This window comes from Myotis yumanensis, unplaced genomic scaffold, assembly GCF_028538775.1.
Source record: "Myotis yumanensis isolate MYYU_CA2020_CCGP unplaced genomic scaffold, mMyoYum1.0.hap1 SCAF_4, whole genome shotgun sequence".
Taxonomy (NCBI): domain Eukaryota; kingdom Metazoa; phylum Chordata; class Mammalia; order Chiroptera; family Vespertilionidae; genus Myotis; species Myotis yumanensis.
In genome coordinates, this window is record NW_027223755.1 from 37,923,694 (window position 1) to 37,949,144 (window position 25,451).

The following is a 25,451-nucleotide window of genomic DNA, read 5'->3' on the forward strand; positions in this document are numbered from 1 at the left end:
TCTTCCTCCTTTCTTTCTTTCAATAGCTTTATTGAAGTATAACTGACATACAATATACTGTATATAGTTAAAGCATATAATCTGATACATTTTGACATATCCATACACTCATGAAATTACCATAATCATGGCAATGAACATACTCATCATCCTCTTTGTAATCCCTCCCTCCTGTCCCTTCCCACCATCCCTAAGCAACCACTCATTTCCTTTTTTTTTTTTTTAACCCTACATTTGCTTCTGACACTTAGGTTAGTTTGTATTATCAGTATAAATTGCATCATGCAAGATATATTCTGTTGTCTGGTACTTTGACTCAGTATAATTATTTTGAGCCCTAGGCTGTTCGGCTCAGTGAATAGAGCGTTGGCCCACGCACCAAAGGGTCCAGGTTTGATTCCAGTCAAGGGCACGTACTTTGGATGCACATCTAGATACTCATATTTCTTGAAAGAGTTAATGAGAAAGAAAGTACAGGACTGGCCAGAGCCTGTGTGAGAGGCAACCAATACACGTGTCTCTATCACATCGATACTTCTCTTTTTCTGTCTCTCTCCCTTCCATTCTCTCAAAATCAATGAAAAAGTATCCTCAGGTGAGGATTAACAAAAAAAGAAAAAAAATTATTTTGAGATTCATCCATGTTGTTGCATGTGTGTTAATAATTCATTCTTTTTTGTTGTTGAATAGTATTCCATGTATGGATATACCACAATTTGTTCATTCATCTGTCAAGGAAGTTGTACCTATTTTTTGAACTTTGTGTTAATTATATCAATTTAATCATATATAGGTATTTTTTGTCTGAGTCCTGTTACTCAGCACTGTTTGTGAGATTCATTTGTATTGAGTTTAGTATAATTCATTTACAGTACTATTTAATATCAAATTGTATAAATATGTCAAAATGTAATTGCCACTGTTTACAGAAATTTGGATTGTTTTCAGTTTTTTGCTCTTGTAGATAATTTTGCTTTGAATATTCTTTTAAAAAAATATATTTTTTTTTATTTCAGAGAGGAAGGGAGAAGGAGAGAGAGATAGAAACATCAGTGATGAGAGAGAATCATTGATAGGCTGCCTCCTACATGCCTTCCACTGGGGATCGAGCCCACAACCCGGGCATGTGCCCTTGACCAGAATCAAACCCAGGACCCTCAGTTCACAGGCCGACGCTCTATTCACTGAGCCAAACCAGCTAGGGTGCTTTGAATATTCTTGCACATATGTCTTGGTGTACATATACACATATATATTTATATTAGTTGTATACCCTGCAGTAGAATTGCCAGGTCATAGAGTATGCATATGTATAGGATAAAGAATTTTCTAATGCTCTATATCCATTGAGCCAAACCAGCCAGGGCTCTTCTCATTTTCTTGACATTATCTTTCACAGAGTAGAAGTTTACATTTTAATGAAGTCCACCTTAAGAATGATTTCTTTCACAGGTCATGTCTTTGGTGGTGTATCTAAAAAGACATCACAGATAGGTTTTCTCCTGTGTTATCCTCTGAGAGTTTTATAGTTTTGCAGTTTACTTTTTTGTCATTGATATTCTGCAGTTTTACTAGTGTGTGACTAGGTGCAGATATCGTTTTATTTATTCTCTCAAGGTTCGTTGGGCTACATGGATCTATGTTTTGATATCTTGTCAATTTTGGAAAATACTCCACATTTTTATCTCTATAGACATTTCTTCTGACACATTCATTCCCTTTTTACACATATGTTAGACTTTTTGCTGTGTTCTTTTCCTTTATTTTTACATTCTTTTGTCTCTTTTAATTTTATTCCAGGAGATTATTCTCACCTGTCTTCTAGTTTACTAATTCTCCCTACAGTGTATTGAATTTGCTGTTAAACCTCATCCATTGACATAACTTTTTTCAGATATGGAATTTATATCTTTGTTCAAATTTGCTATGGTTTCCTCCACTTTTTTTTTTTAAACAGAAATTTATTTTCTCACAGTTCTGGAGTCTGGGAAGTTTAAACTCTATGTTATAACAGGGTTTGATATCTGGTGGGAGCACTCGTCCCAGCTTACAGATCACTACCTTCTCTCTGTATCTTTAGACGGCAGACAGAGCTGGTTTCCTCCACTTTTAAAAAATGATTTCTAGTTCTCTATAGAAATTTTTGATTTAATCTACTATCTCCTTAAACATAATACATAAACTCATAAGGTCTAAGTTTTTTAATCTCAGCTTTTAGAACACTGCCAGTTTGTTCCTGTTGGGTTTTGTTAATCATGTCTTGTCTTCTACTAGAGGCCCAACGCACGAAATTCATGCAAGAGGCTCAGCTTTCAGAGCCCTGGCTGCCTTGGCCGGCCCTCACAGCCCCGGCTTTGTCCGGAAGGGCGTTCTGCTGTTCAGTCTAATTAGCATATTAGCTCTTTATTATATAGGATATTATATAGGACAGTGACGGCGAACCTTTAGAGCTTGGTGTGTCAGCATTTTGGAAAACCCTAACTTAACTCTGGTGCCGTGTCACATATAGAAATTTTTTGATATTTGCAACCATAGTAAAACAAAGACTTATATTTTTGATATTTATTTTATATATTTAAATGCCATTTAACAAAGAAAAATCAACCAAAAAAATGAGTTTGCGTGTCACCTCTGACATGCGTGTCATAGATTCGCCATCACTGATATAGGATGTGCCTGTGGTTTTATGAACGTGTATAAACGTCATGTAGGATCCAGTATCAGGATTTGAAAAGATGTGGGTTGCAGTCCCTTTGAGGTTTTGCTTAGTTATGGTTCATCCTTACTCTTGAAGTCTCAATTTTACGGATTTGGAATTTCCCATAATTCCCACCTTGGCAGATCTCAATCTATAGTTTGTCTCCCTTGCCCTGTGAGGCTGTGAAAAGCGCTGTTCCACTTAGTCTTAGCTGCCTCTTCTAGATGCCCCCAAGGGAAAAGCTGCCCTACATATCTGACTCACTTCTCTGGATATTCTTCACTTGGATCTTGGCCCACTGATTCTTAACTGTCTCTTTAGTTCTCGGATGCCTTTTAGTCACACACCTCTTCCTCTGTGTTTTTCTAGTTTTCCTTATTGGGAGGTTTTTGTATCAATTCACTATTTCTGGAAATTGAACCACTTCTTATTTCTTGCTGTTAAAACTTATCCATTAAGATATTAATATTTCTTTCTGTATTAACTTTTTAGATGATCAAAGTACTATCTTTGTAATATAGTTTATTAAAAGAATAAAAAATTTAAGGAGCAAAAAACAGTCACAATGCCAGCAGTGAGAGGCAGATACTGTGAATAGTTCCTTTTTGTTGGCCTGTTATGGGTGTGGGGTAGGGGAAGAGTTTGAAGATAAGCTTAGTTTGGATAATCTGAGTTTGAGGTGCTGAAGGTACTTTAAGTAGAGTTGTGCTTGAGGCATTTAGATAATAAACATGATTTGATGCAAGAGCAGTGTGGAGATCTGGATTTGAACATTAAAAGCAGGAAGTTAGTTCAACCTATCAAAGTAAATGGAAGGGCAGTGGTGGTTGTAGGCTGTTCCGCTGTTAAGGGTAGCACAGATTGAGAAGAGACAGGGTAATTACAGAGATAAGATGGAACTTAAAGTTTTGTAGTGTGAAGAAGGCCAATATATACAACAAATACTGTCTCATATGTTGTATATGTAGGTTATGTGTCTATGGGAAAAAATTTTTTACCTCATGCTTTTAATGGCTTTGGTTGATCTTTTTTTAAAAAATATATTTTTATTGATTTCAGAGAGCACGGGAGAGGGAGAGAGAGAAACATCCATGATGAGAAAGAATCACTGATCGGCTGCCTCCTGCCTGCCCCACTCCGGGGATCGAGCCCGTAACCCGTGTATGTGCCCGTGACCAGAATGGAACCCACGACCCTTTAGTCTGCAGGCCGACGCTCTATCCACTGAGCAAACCAGCTAGGGGTGATCTTTTTTTTTAAGCCTAAAATCCTATAAGCTGAACAGTAGTTATATAAGACAGTATTACAGTAGGAAATACTTGTTTGTGTTTTAGATTTAATCACAAAATAGATTAAACCTTGAAGTTCAGGATTTCAGACATGCTAATAATTAATATTTAGTATTGTGCAAAAGACTTATAAATCTCTTGTTCTAGTAAATGTGTATAATAATGAAATCACAATGTTGAAAATAAACTATATTAAGTACACTAAGTAGGTATTAAAAACAAATGACTTTCACACAATCAGTTTACATAGAGAGAGAAAAATACAAGAAGCAGCACTCTTGCATTTCCTGTTTAAATAACCATTGGTACTAAAGGTAAAAAGAGTGGTGACTTCATGTAAGTTTCTCTGGTGATATAAATTATTTTAGTTCTATACCAGATTAATTCTTTAAGTAGATGTGCACAAAGGGCCAGAAATTCATGACCACATACTTATTTTTAGCATATACTTGGAATTATCTTTTTGTTTCTACAGTTTTAATTGTATTTTGATAATTTTGCTATGTGTTTGGTAATTAAAGGAAATATTATAATATGGAAATTTTATTTATTTATTTATTTATTTGTTTTGGAAATTTTATTTAATAGAGCCACAATAGAAGAGGTGTACTTCAGGTCAATGACAAAACTAGCAAAATCTGCAAGCAATTATTCACAACTTGGGTGAGTTAATTTCTTTGGAGAACTCTTTTTTAATGCTGATTTAGGCAAAGTTCTTCAGAATATTAGATTTCATTAAGGATATAATAGCTCATAAATGTAAAATATATAATGTACTTATTATTGACTTGATTGAAAATATACTTGAGCTTGTTGAATTACTGAATACAGTCAAAGTATGTAAAACTTATTTTTTGCCCTTTATTAAATGACATAGTCATTCAGTAGTATAATTTGGACATTATAGATATTAAGTGTAAATGCATGTTATTCTAGTTTTCTGTAGGTTCATTTTTTCTCTAGCTTCATTTAAATTCTACATAGTGAGCTTTAAAAACTCAAATGATTGAAATGTTAAAATTTGTTTAAAATGTTTGATTATTTATAGACTATCATTAAATCTTTTTTTTTTTGATATATTTTATTGATTTTTTACAGAGAGGAAGGGAGAGGGATAGAGATTTAGAAACATCGATGACAGAGAAACATCGATCAGCTGCCTCCTGCACACTCCCTACTGGGGATGTGCCCGCAACCAAGGTACATGCCCTTGACCGGAATCGAACCTGCGACCCTTGAGTCCGCAGGCCAATGCTCTATCCACTGAGCCAAACCGGTCAGGGCATTAAATCTTTTAAGAATTTGTATTGAAGAAATGTATTCTTTGGAAATTGAAAACTAATAAAAATATGTTTAAAATGAGATGTGTTCATAGCCATAACAACTCTGGGAAGAATAATTGTATAATTTGAAACATAACAACTCTGGAAGGAATACTTAATCTGATTTAGTTATCTAAAGTTTGGGGAGAGGTATTTTAGCTCAGATGTGAAAATAATTTGTGTAACATTTATAAAGATTTTTATAGTGATATTTAGTAAAAGATTCCTCTGTATATGGGTTTCTGATGCATCTGTGAATCCCCTGAAATTTACTGTAAAGTTTTGGGTAGGTATTATTAACTCATTTCTGATGAAGAGTGTCTATACCAGATTGACATATGGTTTTGCAATTCAAAAAACTGGTTAAGAACGACTATTTTATGAAAGTATTCTCTAGTGTCATTGAATGAGTTTAAATAAAAATCTGACTGTGGCCTGGATAAAGAGGAGTTGTACTCTTCAGTTCATCCAGACGGTAGTGACACTGTCCATTATATAAGTGCTGACATATATATATATACACACACACACACACACACACGCACACATATATATATATATTTATACTAGAGGCCTGTTGCATGAAGAGATTCGTGCAATAGGCCTTCCTTTCCCCTGGCTGCTGGCACCGGTTTGCCTCCGGCACCTGGGGCCCAGGCCTTCGCTCTGGCCAAGTTCTGGCTGGAGTTGGCCCCGGGGCCGTGAGCCTTGCTGCTCCGCCGGCCCGGAAACGTCAGGCCTCGCTGCTCCACTGGCCCCGGAAACATCAGGCTTCACTGCTCCGCCGGCCCGGAGCTGTGAGGCCTCACTGCTCTGCCGGCCCAGGAAATGTCAGGCCTCCCTGCTCCACCAGCCCCGGAGCTGTGAGGCCTCGCTGCTCTGCCGGCCCAGGAAATGTCAGGTCTCGCTGCTCCGCCGGCCTGGAGCTGTGAGTCCTCGCTGCTCCGCCGGCCCCGGGGACGTGAGGCCTCGCTGCTCCGCTGGTCCCGGAAACGTCAGGCCTCGCTGCTCCACCGGTACTGGGCTGTCAGGCTTCCAGTGGAGCCTACGTATGCAAATAACCCGCCATCTTTGTTGGCAGTTAATTTGCATATCCTGCTGATTAGCCAATGGGAGGTGTAGTGAAGGTACAGTCAATTACCATGTTTGTCTATTATTAGATAGGATATAACTACTAGAGGCCCAGTGCACGAAATTCATGCATGGGTAGGGTCCTTAGGCCTGGTTGGCGATCAGGGCTGATTGGGGCCTTCTGGCTGCTGGCTAGGGCCTCCCACAGCTCCCGGCTGCCAGCCTTTCTTCATTCTGCACTGCCCCTGGTGGCCAGCGCACATTATAGCAAGCAATCGAACTCCTGGTTTCCCAGGAGATCGGGCCTCGGCCAGCAGTCAGACATCCCTCTCGCAAAGCAATCCAGGATCCCTTGCTCCTTACTGCCCACCTGCTCACTGCTCCTTACCACTTGGCTCACTTCTCTTTAGTGCTGCTGTGGAGGCGGGAGAGGCTCTCGCCACCGCCGCTGCGCTTGCCAGCCGTGAGCCTGGCTTCTGGCTGAGCGGTGCTCTCCCTGTGGGAGCGCACTGACCACCAGGGGGCAGCTCCTTCCTTGAGTGTCTGTCCCCTGGTGGTCAGTGCACATCATAGCGACCGGTCATTCTGGTCGTTCCACCGTAACGGTTGCTTAGGCTTTTGTTATATAGATTCATGTGTATTATTTAACCAGAAAAAAGTTGTATATCTAACTTTTGTAAATGGAATAATAATATTTGAAATTCCTTAAAGAAACCTATATTTAAAGAAATCTTATGTTGAACTGCTTTTCTCTGTAAAGAATCCTTTGGTAAAGTAAAGGGACACTCCTATCTTACCTGCTTTGTGAAATCTAGACTATCATCATGTATCAGGTTTACATGAAGTGATGCACAAGTCTTTTGAAGCTGTTGTGAGTGGATTGTTTTAGTGTCTTTTTTTTCTTTTGAAATTTTCCATCTACTTGCCAGATTTAGGGCTGATGAGATTTTAAAGTGTGAAATGATATCTAATCAGAACAATCCTAAGTGTTTTCTTTTTAAAGTATATATTTGTTGATTTCAGAGAGGAAGGGAAAGGGAGAGATTGAAATATCAGTGATGAGAGAGAAACATTGATCAGCTGCCTCCTGCACGTCCCCTACTGGGGATTAAGCCCACAACCTGGGCATGTGCCCTTGACTAGAATTGAACCCTGGACCCTTTAGTCCACAGGTCGATGCTCTATCCATTGAGCCAAATTGGCTAGGGCCAATCCTAAGTATTTTAATAAGCTTCTTTAAACTTCTTTACTATTGCTTAAAATGAACATTGTTAGTTAGCTTTCCTACTGGGTAGGAAATGTAATAATTGGCACAGAGTACATATTAGGATAAGTAATTTCTTTCTCTGTTCTCTTGACTTAGTAATCAGTGTTGCTATTTGCTTTGTTTTATTAATTAGAAATTTTGTCATAAAACAAAGCAGATACTGTTGAAAATATCGTAGGGAGTACCTGAGGAAATTATAGGGTAAAATTATTCTTAGATCATTCTCTATTGATCAAATTTAACATTGGCATTCTAAGTAGTATCTAAGTTATTATAACATAGTAAGTAATTCTTGGAAGTACTTGAACCTGCTGAAAATATTAAACTATCAATATTGAGAAAAGCTGGTAGGAAAGTATGTCATGCATCTTGAACTATGTAGTAAAAAGGGGACTCTCTTAATGTTTGTTGAAGTACACAGATATAATGATCCTTAAAAGGTTTCAGATAATAGTTTTAAAATAATCTTCTATATATATAAAAGCCTAATATGCAAAATGTCCCCTCGGGAGTTCAACTGGGAGACCGGGAATTCGATCACTCGCTATGAGGTGCGCAGACCACCAGGGGGCGGCGCGGAATGAAGGAAGGCCCTAGCAGCCGCTAGGGACCCTACCCATGCACAAATTTTGTGCATTGGGCCTCTAGTTCTTATATAATTATTAATGATGACACTAAAAATTCATGTGCAAGGTTTAACTTTTCCATGTTTAAATTCAAAGGAACTTTTATTTCTGATGAAGTATTTAAAATTTTTTTGAATCCTCACCTGGAGTTTTTTTTTTTTTAAGAGACAGTAGAGGGGAAGAAGGAAGGAGGGGAGGGAGAGAGAAACATTGATTTGAGAGAGACACATCTATTGATTGCCTCCTGCATGTGTCCTTGACCCGGGCTGGGGATGGAGCCTGCAACCGAGGAACATGCCCTTGACTGGAAATCGAACCTGAGACCCTTCAGTCTACAGGCCGACACTCTAACCCAGCCGTGGGCAAACTATGGCCCGTGGGCCGGATCTGGCCCGTTTGAAATGAATAAAACTAAAAAAAAAAAAGACCGTACCCTTTTATGTAATGATGTTTACTTTGAATTTATATTAGTTCACACAAACACTCCAGCCATGCTTTTGTTCCGGCCCTCCGGTCCAGTTTAAGAACCCATTGTGGCCCTCGAGTCAAAAAGTTTGCCCACCCCTGCTCTAACCACTGAGCAGCTGGCCAAGGCAGTCGTTTAATTTTTTATCTTTTACCTAATTAAAATTGCTAAATGTAACATTATTAATTCCATTGGTTCTATTTTGGGGCCTTAAATTTTTTTTCTTTTAGTAAATTATTCCCATATTTTCTTTCCCTTAGAACATTTGCACCAGTATGGGATGTGTTCAAAACATCTACAGAGAAATTAGCTAATTGTCACTTGGATCTTGTTAGAAAACTACAAGAATTAATAAAGGAAGTTCAGAAGTATGGAGAAGAACAAGTAAAGTCTCATAAAAAGGTATCAATTTTTTCTCGATAAAGGATTAATTGGTCAGATATTGAGTGCTTTACAGCTTGATCGTTTTTGATAAATCATTTCATACCAAACAGACTAAAGAAGAAGTTGCAGGAACTCTGGAAGCTGTTCAAACCATTCAGAGCATAACTCAGGCCCTCCAGAAATCCAAGGAAAATTACAATGCCAAGTGTGTAGAACAAGAACGTTTGAAAAAGGAAGGAGCTACACAAAGAGAAATAGAAAAGGTAATTATAATAAAAATAAATCCTCTGTGGTTTCAAAGTACTGTCATATACAAGAATGCATTTAATATTCAAGAATGATCTCAGATTTAAGATGAAGACACTGTACCGCTGAGTATTAGTGATATACCTGAATGAAACAGGTAGACTTTCAAAATATGTTGTGCATGGTAAATAGATTAGCAAATACATAAAAAGGAATGATTTCTTTTTGTCTGTAACACTTTACAGGATATATTTATAAAAGATAATTGATGAGATACTGCTTGGTATAAGTTTTAACAATGAGGTAAAACTTTTTGAAGCAAGAAAGGCATAGATACTTGAAGATAAGCTTTAAATACAGGTTGTGGTCAATTGCTGACTTTGAGTACATTTTTGTAGTATTGTGGTAAACCACAACCCTTTCCCCACTCATGTTTTAATTGAAAGTAGTTTTTTCCCCTCCTTTCAAAACAGTTTAACCATTCATTTGTTTGATGTGGTATAGTTTCTATTAGGAATGAGCCGTAGGGAGTGATAATTTTAAAAGCTTTGTAAAGTTTTGAACTATCCGTAAAAATTTTAACCATATTACAATTATAATAATTACAAAAGTGTGCATACTTGGGCAGAAACTAGAAGAGAATATTGAAAAATCAAAAGAGTTGATAGAATTTGGGTTAATATATTTCCTTTACTGTTGTGCAATAAATAAAAATTGGGAGAGGGAGAAAGATGAGGCATAGTAAGTTCGCAGTTTTAAAGTACCCTCAGTTTCAGACAGCAATTATGAATAAAATGTAAAACAAAACAAAAACAGGGTCCAAAAAGAATACTACCTCTGTGAACCAAAAATGGAACAGAAACCTGAGGTGGCATGTAGAGACTTATGCAGGCTTGTCGGACTCAAAGTCCTAAAATAAGTTAGGCAGTAGATTTTGGCTTTTGTGTGGTAAAGGGGGACTAAATGTTCCATATTTAAGATAATCACAAGGACCAGCAATTACTGGGAAGATCTCAGGAAACAGGCTCAACAGCTGGAAAATGAACTTGACCTGAAACTGGTTACAAGTTACAGTCACAGCAGTGTCCGAGATGGAAGACATGCGGGTATAGCTCTGACACAACACCCTTTTTAAATGGATCAAGCCAAGACAGTGTTTGAAACAATGGCAATTGAGATTAAATAGCTTTTTGGCAAGGCTTACAGGAATGAAAGATAAAATGATAGAATACACCAACAGTGTGGCTGTCCCCTCCTTGAATGCAGCACTGATGCATGCATTACAGCGACATAGGTATTGCAGGATTATACATATGAATTCCATAAAACCAAAGCAAACTTTATGGCAGTATGGGAAAGGGAGAATCTCATGGGATTAGTACAAAAGGATATTGAGTCATATAAAAGTTGGTCTGGAGTAAACAGAAAAACAACTATTTAAAAAATTTTTATATATATATTATATATATATATATATTTTTTTTTTTTCCTTTTTATCGAATTTATTGGTGCTGACACTGGTTGACAAACTATACAGGTTTCAGGTGCATAGTTCCACAACACATCATCTGTACACTGTATTGTGTGTTTACCACCCCAAGTCAAGCCTCTTTCCATCATCATTTATCCCTTCTGTACCTCCTCCACCTCTCACCATCCTTCTTACCCTTGGCAGTCACCACACTGTTGTCCATGTTCATGAGTTTTTTTCTTTCTTTTTTGCTCAATCTCTCCACCCCCTACCACCAAACCCCTGGAACACCTGTTTCCTCCCCCACCCGCCCTCACTCCAGTTGTTAGCCTGCTCTCTATGAGTCTATCTCTATTCTAGTTTGCTTCTTGGTTCATTAGATTCCACATGAGTGAAATTATATGGTACTTGTCTTTCTCTGATTGGCTTATTTCACTTAACATAATGCTCTCTAGATCTATCCATGCTGTCACAGAGGGTAAGATTTCCTTCTTTTTTATGGCTGAGTAGTCTGTTTTATAAATGCATGACTGCTTTTTTTTTTTAAAATTGATTTCAGAGACAGGAAAGGAGAGGGAGATGGAAATATCAATGATGAAAAAGAATTATCAGTCAGCTGCCTCCTGCATCCGCCCTACTAGGGATTGAGCCCACAACCCAGGCATGTGCCCTGACGGGGAATCAAACCATGACCTCTTGGTTCATGGATCATCCCTCAATCACTGAGCCACACTGGCTGGGCATGACTGCTTTTTTATCCACTCATTTACTGATGGATACTTGGCCTGCTTCCAAATCTTGGCTATCTATGATAATAAAAGTGTAATATGCTAATTAGACTGGATGTCCTTCCAGACGACCTGCCGGACAAAGCTGGGGCTGTGAGGGAAGCCTGGGTCCTGGGTGCCAGAGGGAAGCCGGTGCCGGCAGGTGGGGGAAGGAAGGCCTACTCTTGCATGAATTTCATGCATCGGGCCTCTAGTTATAAATAACACTGCAGTGAACATAGGGGTGCATGTAGTCTTTCAAATTAGTATTTCAGGTTTCTTCAGATAAATCCCAGAAGTGGAATTGCTGGGTCATAAAGCAATTCCATTTTTAATATTTTGAGGTAACTCCATACTGCTTTACACAGTGGCTGCACCTATTTGCATTCCCAACAGTGCATGAGGGCTCCCTTTTCTCTACATTCTCCCCAACACTTGTTGTTGGTTGATTTATTGATAATAGCCATTCTGACAGGTGTGAGGCTACATCTCATTGTGGTTTTAATTGTCATTTATCTGATGATCAGAGATGTTGAGAATCTTTTCATATGTCTATTGTCCATCTGTATGTCCTCATTGGAGAAGGGCCTGAATAGTTCTTGATATTAACCCTTTATCAGAGATATTATTGGTGAATATGTATCCCATTCAGTGGGTTGTCTTTTCATTTTGTTGGTTTCCTTTGCTGTGCAAAAACTTTTTAGTTTGGTGTAGTTCCTTTTGTTTATTTTTTTCCCTTTGTTTCCCTTGCCCAAGGAGGTCAGAAAAAATATTGCTATGAGAAATGTCTGAGATTTTACTGCCTATGTTTTCTTCTAGGATTTTTATGGTTTTGAGTCTGACATTTAAGTCTTTATTTCATGTCGAGTCTATTCTTGTATCTGGTATAAAAAGGTAGTCAAGTTCATTTTTTGCATTTATCTGTCCAATTTTCCCAGCACCATTTATTGAATACACTATCTTTAGCCCATTGTATGTTTTTGCTTCCTTTGTCAAATATTAATTGACTAATGGCATGGGTTTATTTCTGGGCTCTCTATTCTTTTCCATTGATCTGTATGTCTGTTTTTATGCCATTACCATGATGTTTTGATTACTAGAGCCTTGTAGTATACTGGTAGTTTTATATCAGGCGGCGTGAGTCCTCCAACTTTGTTCTTCTTTATAAAGATTGTTGTGGCTATTTGGGGTCCTTTGTGGTTCCACATCAATTTTTGGAATATTCTAGTTTTGTGAAATATACCATAAACAACTATTTTTGAAAGAACATGATTACTTTCAAAACTAAGGTTGTCTAATAGAAGAGACAATACGCATTGCTATGGCAACAAAAGAAAATATGACTTTACAGAGTAGAATGTTGTAGTAGATTCAGAGCAAAATGAACACTTTGACCAGTCATTTTTCTGCTGTGAACAGCCTGGTCCAGTGAATCAACCTTTTGAAGTGGTGAGACTCACTCATCCTGGGTGGTGTTATTGGTGTCTATATTTTCCTATTACTGCTGTATGCTTTCCATTGATAGGACATCTCCAGGGACTTTAGCGACAATCACTTTCAGGCTGTGATCTGGAATAAGGAAAAGTAGGAAAGAGTAATTGACTGTCCTGATAATTAGCCTGACCATTAGGATTAATTCAAGATTGACAGTGATGAACTCTGACATGGTCAGGTTGAACTGAAGCCACAGTTTTTCTGTGCTGTTTTTTCTAACATACACTGTGTTCTGTTTTTAGTTTTGATCGAAGAAAGATCAGGAAAAAAAGATAATCACAAGATCTCCACTCACTGTATCAAACTATAGGTAGGGAAGAAAAAAGGCTCTTGGGCTGCTAACTAGGGCTAAAGCTTTATTGGAAGTTGGGGTTTGGGGCATACAGTTCTGACTGTGGTTCAGTCAAGCCAAGTAATCAGTTCATGACTACTTTGGCCATATCCCCAGTATTCTTCTGGGGAAGTAATGAAAAATGACTTTTTAAAAAAAATATATTTTATTGATTTTTTACAGAGAGGAAGGGAGAGGGATAGAGAGTTAGAAACATCAATGAGAGAGACACATCGATCAGCTGCCTCCTGCACACCTCCCACCCGGGATGTGCCCACAACCAAGGTACATGCCCTTGACCGGAATCGAACCTGGGACCTTTCAGTCCGCAGGCCGACGCTCTACCCACTGAGCCAAACCGGTTAGGGCGAAAAATGACTTTTATAAGACTGATAGTAAACTGGGCTTTGCTGATAGTAAACTTGAAAACTGCTGGATGGGAATGGGTGAGCATAAAGATAGAACATAACACAATTCTAGGAGGTACCATTTACATTGTATTCTATGGAGTTGTCCAGCAGGACTGTTGGAGAGAGAAGAGGCGGGAAAAAACAAGAAACCTCCCATTTGAAATGAGTAAACAACCACATTTTAGAGCACATCTAAGAAATCTAAGACAGACACCAATAAATTTAACAATTGGAATAAGAATGCACTCCAGATGATATTTAAATTTATAAAACAGACGAGCAAAAACATTTATGTGTGTCGAGATTCAAAGAGGTAAGTCAATATAAACTTACTAGAGGCCCGGTGCACAAATTCATGCATGGGCTGGGGTCTGGCTGGCCCACCCTGATAGGGGCATTGGGCTGGGCTGGTGGGGCGGGGAGGCAGCTGTGGAAGGTCAGCCAGCCATGCCCCTGATGGGGGGGCGATTGGGCACGGGGTCAGCCGGGGGAGGGGCCGTGGGCAGTTGGGGAAGCCAATCAGGGCCCCCATTGGGCCGGTTGGCCGCTGCAGTGTGATCATAGTGACCAGTCATTCCAGTCATTCCACTGTTCCGGTCGCTGGGCTTTTATATATATAGATGTTAAAGAAGATTAAAAAACTAAAAGAAGCATAATGAAATAAGATCTACTAGATAGGAAAATAGCTAATTTATAAAACTTGGAACTGAAAAATGTGCTATTGAAATAAAAAAAAAAAGGTATAGAGAAGACAAACTGGACTTGATATAGGCAAAGAGAATTTGGACGATATTACTGCGGGAATCCTCCCAGCATAATACAGAGAAATGAAGATTACTAACATTCATCTAATATGGAATTCAAAAGGAAAAAATGGAAGAATGGTGGGCAAGTAATGTTTGAATATAACAGCTGAGAATTTTTCAGAATTGGAAGAAATTCAAGAGGCTCAGATTTAAGTACATTTTTGGTATTAAGCATGTTAAATAAAGTTAAATTTAGACCTAGACACCAGAGAAAAAGGTTATTAAAAGCTACCAGATATTTTTTTCCCCTCACATCTCTGAAATCAGAATGCATTGTCAGTCAATGGTATCATATAATCACTGTTGTTAATGTGGCATTTGTGGTGTAGTTTCATTGCCCATGAGAACTTAGTTGTTATGCCAGGCAACATGATTGGGCAACTGCATTACTTTGATGCCTCAGTTAACACATCGTTTTAAGACCAGTTGAGGAAGGAATAATTCTGATTGTTGTGTGAAAACCTTTTGTTGAGACCTTTTGGTAAGATCAAGAAAATGTAAGCTCCAGTGTTTAAAAGAAAGTCTGGAGATATAGTGGAACACTTTTGCTCTTGATGATATAGAGGATAATATGTGGGGAAAAACTGAGTCAGAACCTGAATATGAAGATTTAGGAGTATCTCAAATGATTCATTTTCCTTTCCTTCTTATTCTGTCGTATAGGAGTGGTATAGAATAAAAATTTACCTCAAAGTAAGTCTAAAATAGCTCTTTGAATAAGTATAAAATAAAATTTTAAGTTATAAGAAAGCATTATTTCATGGTTTAATTGACAGATTTTTTTTTATTTTAGTGGTACACAATTAATGGTGTGCTTTACTGTTAATGGTATATTAGATTTAGTCGTAGCCAAATAAGTACATTAAGTGTATCTACTAAAATAAGTATAATAATACATCTCCTAAATCAACAAAGAGAAGAGGATATTAAAATTTATCAATAAGAAGAGACAAAAGGAAATAGAGAGCAAAGTAAAGAAAACTCAAAATAAGTTGTTAGAAATAAGTTTAAATATATAAGTAACCATATACATATAAATAAATTAGATTTCTTTAATTATAAATAGGTTGTCAGGTTGGGGAAAAAATCTTACGTAAGACAACTATAATGTTCGGCAGGAGGAGAATGTTTCATATAATGAGATGATTCAGCAGTTTAAATAAATGGGTAAAATAAGTAAAAGGGTAAACTGATAGATATGGGAATTAAAATACTCTAGCAAAAGAAAAAATACTAGAGGGGGAGGAATGGATAGAATCTTGAAGTTAGGTTCATGGGAGTTATTACCCTTTATTTGTGTGTGTGCTAAAATTTCTATTACGAAAGTAAAAAAAAAAAAAAAAAAAAGGCTAGAATGACCTGAATGGGTACATCTGAAAAGTATAATGTTGAGGGAAGAATATGTAAATTTTGATGCCTTTGACATAGTCTTTAATGTAAGGGTTCTTTGTCAGAAAACCCTTTTTATTTATTTGCTAGAGGCCCGCTGCACAAAATTAGTGCAAGAGTAGGCCTTCCTTCCCCCAGCTGCCGTCACTGGCTTCCCTCTGGCACCCGGGTCCTGGGCTTCCCTCACAGACCCGACTTCATCTGGAAGATAGTCTGGAAGGACGTCCGGTCTAATAAGCATATTACACTTTTATTATAGATAAGCATGGGAACAGTAAACACTAAGCCACATGAATGGAATTACCTTTTCAGAACAAATGGAGGGAATGAGACTGGGAAAGAAATGGGGCTGCATTTGTCTGTGTAATATTTAATTTTTTCCAAAAAATTTATAAAAGACTATGAGCCAGATGCAATAAAAGTTGACATTTCAAAAAAAAATTACTTAAAAAATTATGAGCTACGGCCCAGCTGGTGTCACTCAGTGGTTGAGAGTTGACCTATGAACTAGGAGGTCGCAGGTTTGATTCCCAGTCAGTACACATGCTCCGGTTTGGGCTGGATCCCCAGTAGGGGGCATGCAGGAGGCAGCCAATCAATGATTCTCATCATTGATGTTTCTATCTCTCTCTTCCTTCCTCTCTGAAATCAATAAAAATAAAACCATATTTTTAAAAAGTGAACTATGGGAACATTTACCTATGGTATATACTGTAACATACACATCAAACAGTGAATTGATATGGTGTTCATGTCATTAATGCAAAAGTTTCCTAGCTAAATTAGTTGAAACTTTTTGGAGAGTTAAAATACTTCTGGGCTAAATACTGCTCTTGTGTGTGTGTGTGTGTGTAGGGACCATTTGAAAAATACATGGTAACTAGGGATTACTCTTAAAGAAATGATTGAGCCTTGATATAAACCAGAAAAGGTTTAATATAAGGTGATAATTTAGATGAAATTAAGGGATTTATTTTTAGTTAACATTTTGAGCAAAGCTGTAGCATATAGTTGTGTCCAAAGGTTGTGAGTTGGTGGCTGAAATACAGCCTGTGGTTCACTTGCCTTGGTGGGGTCGACAGCTCAGAGGAAGGGTGCTTTTTTCTGATTGTTCTGCTCAGAGATGATGTCATACTAGATGTGTAGTGGGTCTCTGATTTAGATATATTCAAATCCAAGTCTAAGTAAATAATTTATTTTGCCCTATAATAGATTATTATCATTATTTTAATCCTCACCAGAGGATATGTTTTCATTGATTTTTAGAGAGAGAGGAAGGGGGGTGGGGAGAGAGAGAAACATCGATGTGAAAGAGACATCAGTGGGTTGTCTCCCACATGAACCCTGGCCAGGAATAGAACCTGAAACCTTTTTGGTATATAGGACGATGCTTCAGCAACTGAGTCACCCAGCCAGGGCTATAATAAGCTTATTATTAGCATGAATGTAGCTTAAAAAAAGTGTGCATAGATCTTTGAATAATTTTTCCTTTGGTAAATTTGAAAACAAATACTATTATGACATAGTATGTGTCTTACCCTTACTCACAAACCTTTATTTTTATAAAACACCATTTAGAAAGCACTCATATTTGTGAAATGTGACTAAGTACTTATTTTATATGTCTATATTTGCTTCATAGGACTTTATTATAAAAATTATAGGCACTTAAGCAGAAACATTTTTGGTAGTATATCAGTAAATTTATTTACAATCTTCTAATGAATAAAATGAATAAGATGTAAGATTTATTTTATTATCAATAGGTAATCTGTTAAAACCCATCTTTTATTTATGAGAAGAAATGTAGCTATTGCTTTTAAACCATAATTTCCTCATTTAAGAACAAATGCCCCAACTTCCCTTTTAGTAATGACTTTACAAAAGTGGTCAAGTATGTTACTACTAGGACATTTAGTTTCTGTAATTTTATTCTAAGAATTTATGGTATTACTAAGCATATGTACTATTTAGAAAGTTGTTTTTACTTAATATAGTATTGGTTTGGTTGTTTCCTATGAGAGATGTTTCTTGCTTTAAAAAAAAATACATGTTCCCAGTACAATTACCTTCTAAAATTGCCTCATCCCTTAACATGCATTAAATTGTTATTTCATTTTAACTTATATCAAGAAAGAAGAAAGGTAATTTTGTAGTTCAAAATGTTTTTGTTTTGTTACAGGCAGCTGTTAAATCTAAGAAAGCTACAGATACCTATAAACTCTACGTGGAAAAATATGCATTAGCAAAAGCTGATTTTGAACAGAAAATGACAGAAACAGCTCAGGTTGGTATTTTTAAGGCTTTAAATCTAAGGATATTTATGTATATTGATTAAATATAATTTTTCTGTCATATACTTTTTTAGTACTAGAAATGTTAAAATGCACATTCTCAATGTTTTAATAATGCTGTTTTAAAAATACACATTTTGTTTTGGAGATTGAGGACCAAGATGCAATAATTATAATATAATGGATTATTCAGAAGAGGCTATTTAAAGAGAATTGGGGAAAATGAGGACATTGGTAAATGATGAATCCAGGCCTTATATATAGATTTTAAAATTGACTTCTGCTTAATAAGAAAACTGGAAATGACTTCGTGCTGAGGTGCTGAGGATATAGCAGTTAACAAAACAAAACTCTCTGCTTTCATAAAACTTCCATTTTAGCGAGAGAAGACAGGCAATTAAAAAATGTCTGTTTTCCATAAGCTTGGGGTAATTATATTTGATTTGTTGTTCTTAGAGCCTAATTAAAGGCCTAGGTTTAAGATGGGTGCCTTTTATGAATCATTCCTAAAACTTCCATCCCCACCCTCTTGTCCTCTTATGTATCCCCCCACCGCCCCGCCCCATAGCACCTTTCATTATATAACATACCATGAATTTTATTTGTTGTATTAGTCAGGATAGGCTGGGTATGCTGAGGTAACAAAGAACCCCTCCGCCCCCCTACAAATCTCAGTGACTTACAGTAGCAAGGATTTATTTGTTGTGCTACTTGTTCATCATGGGTCAGCTGCATCATCATCACTCTGATACTGAGGATGGTGGAGGAACACTCTTCTTAGAACATTATTCTTAGTCATCATGTCTGAGGGGCTAGAAACATGGTGAAGCACGCATACCTGCGTATGTGTGTGTGTATGTATGTAAAAAAAAATACATATTTTTAAAATTTTGTCTTCTACAAAAATGTAAGTTCTGTGAGAGCAGGTATTGACTTGTGCACTGCTATTTCCTCAGCACTTTAAACAGTTTTCAGATGATGATAGGCACTCAATAAGTGAAAGAAGGACTTAACAAAATCTAACTTTTTGGACTCTAGGGAGTCTTCTCATTGGGAGTGGTGAAGGACTCACATATCAGAAACCAAAGGCTTGCTTGTGTGTAGGCATACACACATCCATCTTTACTTACCCTGTTGTGGGCACTGTGCTGGGTGTATACTGTATCTACTTAAATAAAACAAGTATCTCCCTGCTCTGGGAGTATAGAGGAGGGAGGCAGACCTTAAATACATGCCTAAATATAAAGTTATAAATTATTACAGTGTTATAAGGGAAAAGAATAGGCTTCCATGAGATAGAATAATAAAAGTTAACCTAATCTGGAGTAGGGAGTTAGGAAAGGCATTTTTGGGGGAAGTGACATTTAAAACTGAGATGAAGAATAAGTAAGAGACTCATTCTAGGGTCAGAGTGTTCCAGGCATTGGAGACCATATAGGTATGAAGACCCAGAGATATAAAAGGGCTGTCACATTATATAAAGTGTAAAAATGCTTGCTAAAACTGAGTAAGGAGAGATGATGGTGAGGCATGAGGTTAGGGAGAACATAGGCAAAGACCAGGCTTAAGTAAGGGTTTGGTTTTCCTCTAAGAGTAATTTGAAGACATTGGAGGGTAGTATGCACGTGTGTGACGTGGTCTGGTCCGAATTTTAAAAGATAATTCTGGCAGTTTTGTGAAGAATAGATTATAGTGAGGACAAAGGAGAATCAACTCTCCCTCTTTCTTCCTCTCTGAAAGCAATAAAAATATTTAAAAAAATAAAATTCTGTTGTTCTACATCCCTGCCTATGAGACAAAAAAATCATTGGAAAAAAAAAAGTCCAGTTTAGAAGGCAGTTAATAGTGAGATGAGAAGGATGAGGGCCAATGTGGTGGCCTTGGAGAACGTGAGACGTGAATGCATTTGGAGATGGCAGGAGTGGGGTGGATGGAAGAATTCTAGAGAGAGCAAGATCTCTTCTGAGTGTTGGCTTGTAAGTCTGTATGGGTAGAGATGGATGGGAAAGACTAGATGAAGAACTGTTGTTAGTTTGAGGAGTCAGAGGGGACCAGATGTTCAGTTTTGAACAGCCTACCTAAGTGGAGACAACAAACGGGCAGTTTTGGAGGACCTAAGTAAGCTGGATTCCAAAAGCTCTGAAAACAAAAAGCGTTTTTCTATAACTCATTTTGCAGCAAAACTTGACTTAAACTGATGTGAGGCTGTTTCTATACTCTTTATTTACATTACTTAGACTAAATGTACGTGTTTTCTTTTAGAAATACTAATGTTTTTGATAAACAGATGCCACTGCAGATCCTGCTGGTAGTATTATGAAATATATGGTAATAGCATCATATTACCTTTATTTAAAAAATCCAAAATGTTGAATTCCCAAACACCTGGTCCCAGAGGTTTTGAATAAAAGGATTGTGAGCCTGTATAAAATAGGGGCTTGTCAGCACACAAAGCCATAATGACATCACCTTTGGACAGAGTGTGGGAGAAGAAAGGGCCACCCACACTCTGAGAGATTCATCATTGACAATTTGATAGAGGAAGAGATGCTGAAACCCAAGTAGGAGAAGCCAGAGAAGGAAGAAAACTGGGAAGTATAATATCATGGCAGTTGGGAAATGATAATATTTCAAGGAGGGTTTATAGTTAGTTGTGTTAAGTTGAGGCTCTAATTCTAGTGAGATAAAAAGTTTTAATTTCTATAGCAACTAAGATCATTGTAGACTTCAGCAAGTGCCCTTTTGTCTTCTAAATCAGAACACTCATTTATAAGGCAATTGTTGATTTATTAATTTTGTATTAAAATGACTAGTTCCTATCTGAAAATATTTGCCTTTCAATTATTTGTTTGAAAAAACAGGAATTAGAATTTGTTGGAATCAGGGTTTTTTGTTTATAGTACTTTATAAAAGTATTCCTTTTCTTTTTTTAAAAAAATATATATTTTATTGATTTTTTTTACAGAGAGGAAGGGAGAGGGATAGAGAATTAGAAACATCGATGAGAGAGAAACATCGATCAGCTGCCTCCTGCACACTCCCCACTGGGGATGTGCCTGCAACCAAGGTACATGCCCTTGACTGGAATCGAACCTAGGACCCTTGAGTCTGCAGGCTGACGCTCTATCCACTGAGCCAAACCGGTTAGGGCCTTATTTATTTATTTATTTTTATTAAATATATTTATTGATTTCAGAGAGGGAGAGATAGAAACATCTATGATGAGAGAGAATCATTAATGGCTGCCTCCTGCACATCCCCTACTGGGGATCGAGCTGGCTGGGCTATAAAATTATTTTTAGCATTCATTTTTTTCTCTCCTTATCTTTATCTTTTGCTTTCTCATTACATTTCCCCCCCAAAATTGGCATTTTAATTGTTTATCCTGACATTTCCAAGATGGGAACATTAATTTATTTGATCAGATATATAAATAGCCATGCTGCTCTTAAATAAAGATGATGGTATACTGTGCTAATGCGCTCTCTCTCTCTCTCTCTCTCTCTCTTACACTGGCAGAATAGATTAACTATTGTTTGTTAATAGACAGTAGACTTTAATTTGGGTTATTTAGAAGTGAAAAGAATTGTTGTACATCTCCACTTTCCTTTTGTTCCAGCCTAAGTGGTTGACTTAAATCCCAGTAGGAAAGGACCTGTCAGTCTAATGAGTATCAAATTTGGGTGGCAGGACCTATATTTACTAGTGGGGAAGGAAATTGAGTCCCTGGGGTGAAAAAGGTTAGAATGTACTTAGAGTATTTGTGATTTAATTTTTTTTCATTTGCGGTGAGAATAAGCATGATTAAAAATGTGACTTCTCTTTGTGTTTATGATTTTTACCACTGTCAGTTAATGACACTTGAAAAACTTGAAACACTATGGAGATTTTGTTCACTTTTAACAGTTTGATGGCTAGTTCAAGGAGACTGAGATTTGCTTAAGCAGCACCCCCAGAATAAGGTTTTAGAATTAGAGTGCTTCTCTGTAGATATCTCTAGTATAACAGTACATACAAACAGTGAATTTGAAAGGAGAAAAAAATCTCATTTGTTCAAGAAAGTTCATTTATTTATATTCAAATACTTGAGAGTATATTTCCATTGCTGAATTGCTCTGAGTTTAGCAGTCACTAATTTTGAGGATATTTAGCAGTATCTACCCACCAAGAAAACACAGCACAGTTTCAGAATTGCATTTGAATCATGTGTTGAGTTTGTGTGTGGTTTCATGCTCAAGATTTTTCTAAATAATTAAGGATCTGCCTTTTTCACTGTAGCTGTTTCAAAAGAGACTGAAAAGGTAGCACAATTTTCTTGGAATTAGGGGTCATCATATGCAGTTTTGACCAAGCTTTCCTGGATTTTGGTCTACCTATCTATGAGACAGTCTCTGGTTCATTAAGTTACAGAAATTTGAGGGTGACTTTTTATAATATGAACATAAAGTAGAATCATGCTCCTGCTGAATATTCCTCAGTTCTTAAGACTAATTCAGGATCTTGCACTGTTGGTATTCTCATTGACTTGTTCAAAATTAGTCAAAATAAGCACTCTAACTCTGTTATTTCTCATGAATAAAACTGATTGAAGTGTTTGTATTATTGTATTATTGCCCAAACTGTAATTGCACTTTTTTTTATTGTATTATTGCCCAAACTGTAATTGCACTTTTTTTTTTTTTAAGTTCAGAAGCTTAACACAAATATGGACATGATCATTTGGCTTATTGATTTTTGATCATGTAATTCAGTGTTGAAGAAAACTAGATATTAAATATGGGGTGATGGAATTTAATTTGATAAACTAACCAGAGGAAAAAAACTGAAGCATTTAGACCTATTTCTTAAAACTGATTTAATTTAGGAGGGGAGGGGGTCAGGAAGGGTAATCAATCAGGCTTGTGCATGGAAATGACAAATGTATTTTTTAGTGTGTTTATTATTTTTTTAAATTTATCTTTATTGTTGAAAGTATTACAGATGCTTCCCTTTTTGTTGTTGTTGTTTTCCCATTGACCCCATCCACTCCGCCCCCAAGCCTGATTCACCATACTATTGCTGTGTCCATGGGCTATGCATATCTTACTAATAAAAGCCTAGGTGATCCTCACACCCTCACGCCGCCGTGATGCCCTCACGCTGTCACAAGATGGCTGCGCGCACAGTGGAGGCGGGGCCCAGCGGCCACTCCGCACAGCTTCCGCCAGGGTTCCCCGGGGGTTCTCTAGTATGCATATAAGTTCCCCAGTTAATATCCTCCCTCCCCCCCTTCCCTCTGAAATTTTGTTCATCAGATTATTTTGTTCATTAAATTCCACATATGAATGTGATCATGTGATTTCTCTGACTGGCTTATTTTGCTTAGTGCATAATACTTAACAAATGTATTTTGTTTGAAAATGGCTAGTTCAGCATTTCCCAAATCCTGTTTTGAGGAATATTGTTCTGTGAGATATTAATAGATATTCAGAGATGAAGAAAGACAACCAGGGTGGTTTGGTCAAAAAATTTTGGAAAACACTGGGTTAGGCAAAATAAAACAAATGTTGTTATACAATAATTTTCAGACTTTTAAGTGTTTATTATGAAGCCAAGTCTAGCATTAGTTTTCTTATTGGGGAATAAATACAAGAATAACCTGGGAATTTTTTCCAAACAACATTTTTACCTCTTTCCACCCCCATCCCCAGGTAGTAGTGGAGGATCTGTGTGTTTTGTAGTTCGAAAACATTCCCCTGGTGATCTGATGTATCCCCACCTTCAGTTGAGAACTGCTAAGAGTTTATAGACTTCCCAAATTTAATTGACCACAGAATATCTTTTGAAGACTACATTAACATTTTTGAGGATTCGAAAGACATTTTGAGAGCCTGTGGGCTAGATTGTAAAGTGTTTAGAAGTAAACTGCAGTTTTTCAGTTTTTGAAACACTTCTCCCTTGGTTTTTATGACAGACACCCATATCTTCTGGGTCTTCTTATTTTCTGACCATGATAATAGGTTTTAATTTGTGTTATCTTCAAACTGAGAAAGTTCATGTTTACCTGAGAAATGGCACAACAAAAAGTTAAGTTTTCTCTGCTATATTTCAGTATGTTTACTAAACCCATTTGTCTAGAAGCATTGCTAAATATTACATAATGAGTAACTTGCTAAATTTGGTTAGCTGTATAGAGATAACTTCTAAAAGATCTTTTGATTTTAGTATATATGTGTATGTGTGTATACCTATTTCATATGTTACTTTTTATATTTGTTACTCAGAAATTTCAAGACATTGAAGAAACTCATCTCATTCACATAAAGGAAATTATAGGATCCTTGTCAAATGCTGTAAAGGAAATTCATTTGCAAATAGGCCAGGTAAGTTTTTACTTCATGAACTGATTCATGAACATTTTATGTTCATTTATGACTCTTTAAAAATCCCAAACTCATAACATGATACTGAATTATTTCAGATAAAAAATATGTATTTTCAGCCCTAGCCAGTTTGGCTCAGTGGATAGAGCATCAGCCTGTGGACTGAAGGGTCCCAGGTTCAATTCTGGTCAAGGCCACATGCCCAGGTTGAGGGCTCGATCCCCCGTAGGGGGCATGCAGAAGGCAGCCTATTAATGATTTTCTCTCATCATTGATGTTTCTGTCTCTCTCTCCTTCTCCCTTCCTCTCTGAAATCAATAAAAATATATTTAAAAAATATGTATTTACATGTATTAACTGTAAAATAAACTGGATTTTTGATTGGTCATCAGGGATAATTCAAATTAATTTTTAAAGTTAACTATGTTCAGTTCTCTTTATGTTAAAATTCTGAAGTTACCAATTTTTTAATATATCTTTTTTGAAGTTTTACTATTTTAAAATTTAGAACAGCAGCTGTAAGTTATAGAACTTGTACTTAGACATTTTTCAGAAATGTAAAGGCGGTTTAATGATCACAATTTGGGATGCATTGAAATATAGTAGAGAAAGATGAAGTCTGTTATTCTTTATTATTAAACATCTAAAACTTTTAATTGCCTGTGCAATTTTTATTTATCATAAGGATTATGTTCTAAAACATTTCAAGAAACAAGAAGCTGCATTTATTTCTAAGGTTGTGCAGCCATATCTAAGAG

The 25,451-nt window shown here is 36.9% G+C and overlaps 1 protein-coding gene and 1 pseudogene across 3 annotated transcripts in view; both read left to right on the forward strand.

Annotated features, from left to right (window-relative positions):
• FCHO2 (FCH and mu domain containing endocytic adaptor 2) overlaps positions 1-25,451 on the forward strand; it is a 113,917-nt gene that overhangs the window by 22,423 nt on the left and 66,043 nt on the right. For all 3 annotated transcript variants that reach the window (XM_070412164.1, XM_070412165.1, XM_070412166.1), the window contains exons 3-7: positions 4,576-4,650; positions 9,000-9,141; positions 9,234-9,386; positions 18,220-18,324; positions 24,595-24,693. In XM_070412164.1, the coding sequence (XP_070268265.1) occupies positions 4,576-4,650; positions 9,000-9,141; positions 9,234-9,386; positions 18,220-18,324; positions 24,595-24,693 (574 nt within the window). The remainder of the gene's footprint in view (positions 1-4,575; positions 4,651-8,999; positions 9,142-9,233; positions 9,387-18,219; positions 18,325-24,594; positions 24,694-25,451) is intronic.
• LOC139008662 (Golgi SNAP receptor complex member 1-like) lies at positions 9,990-17,501 on the forward strand (annotated as a pseudogene).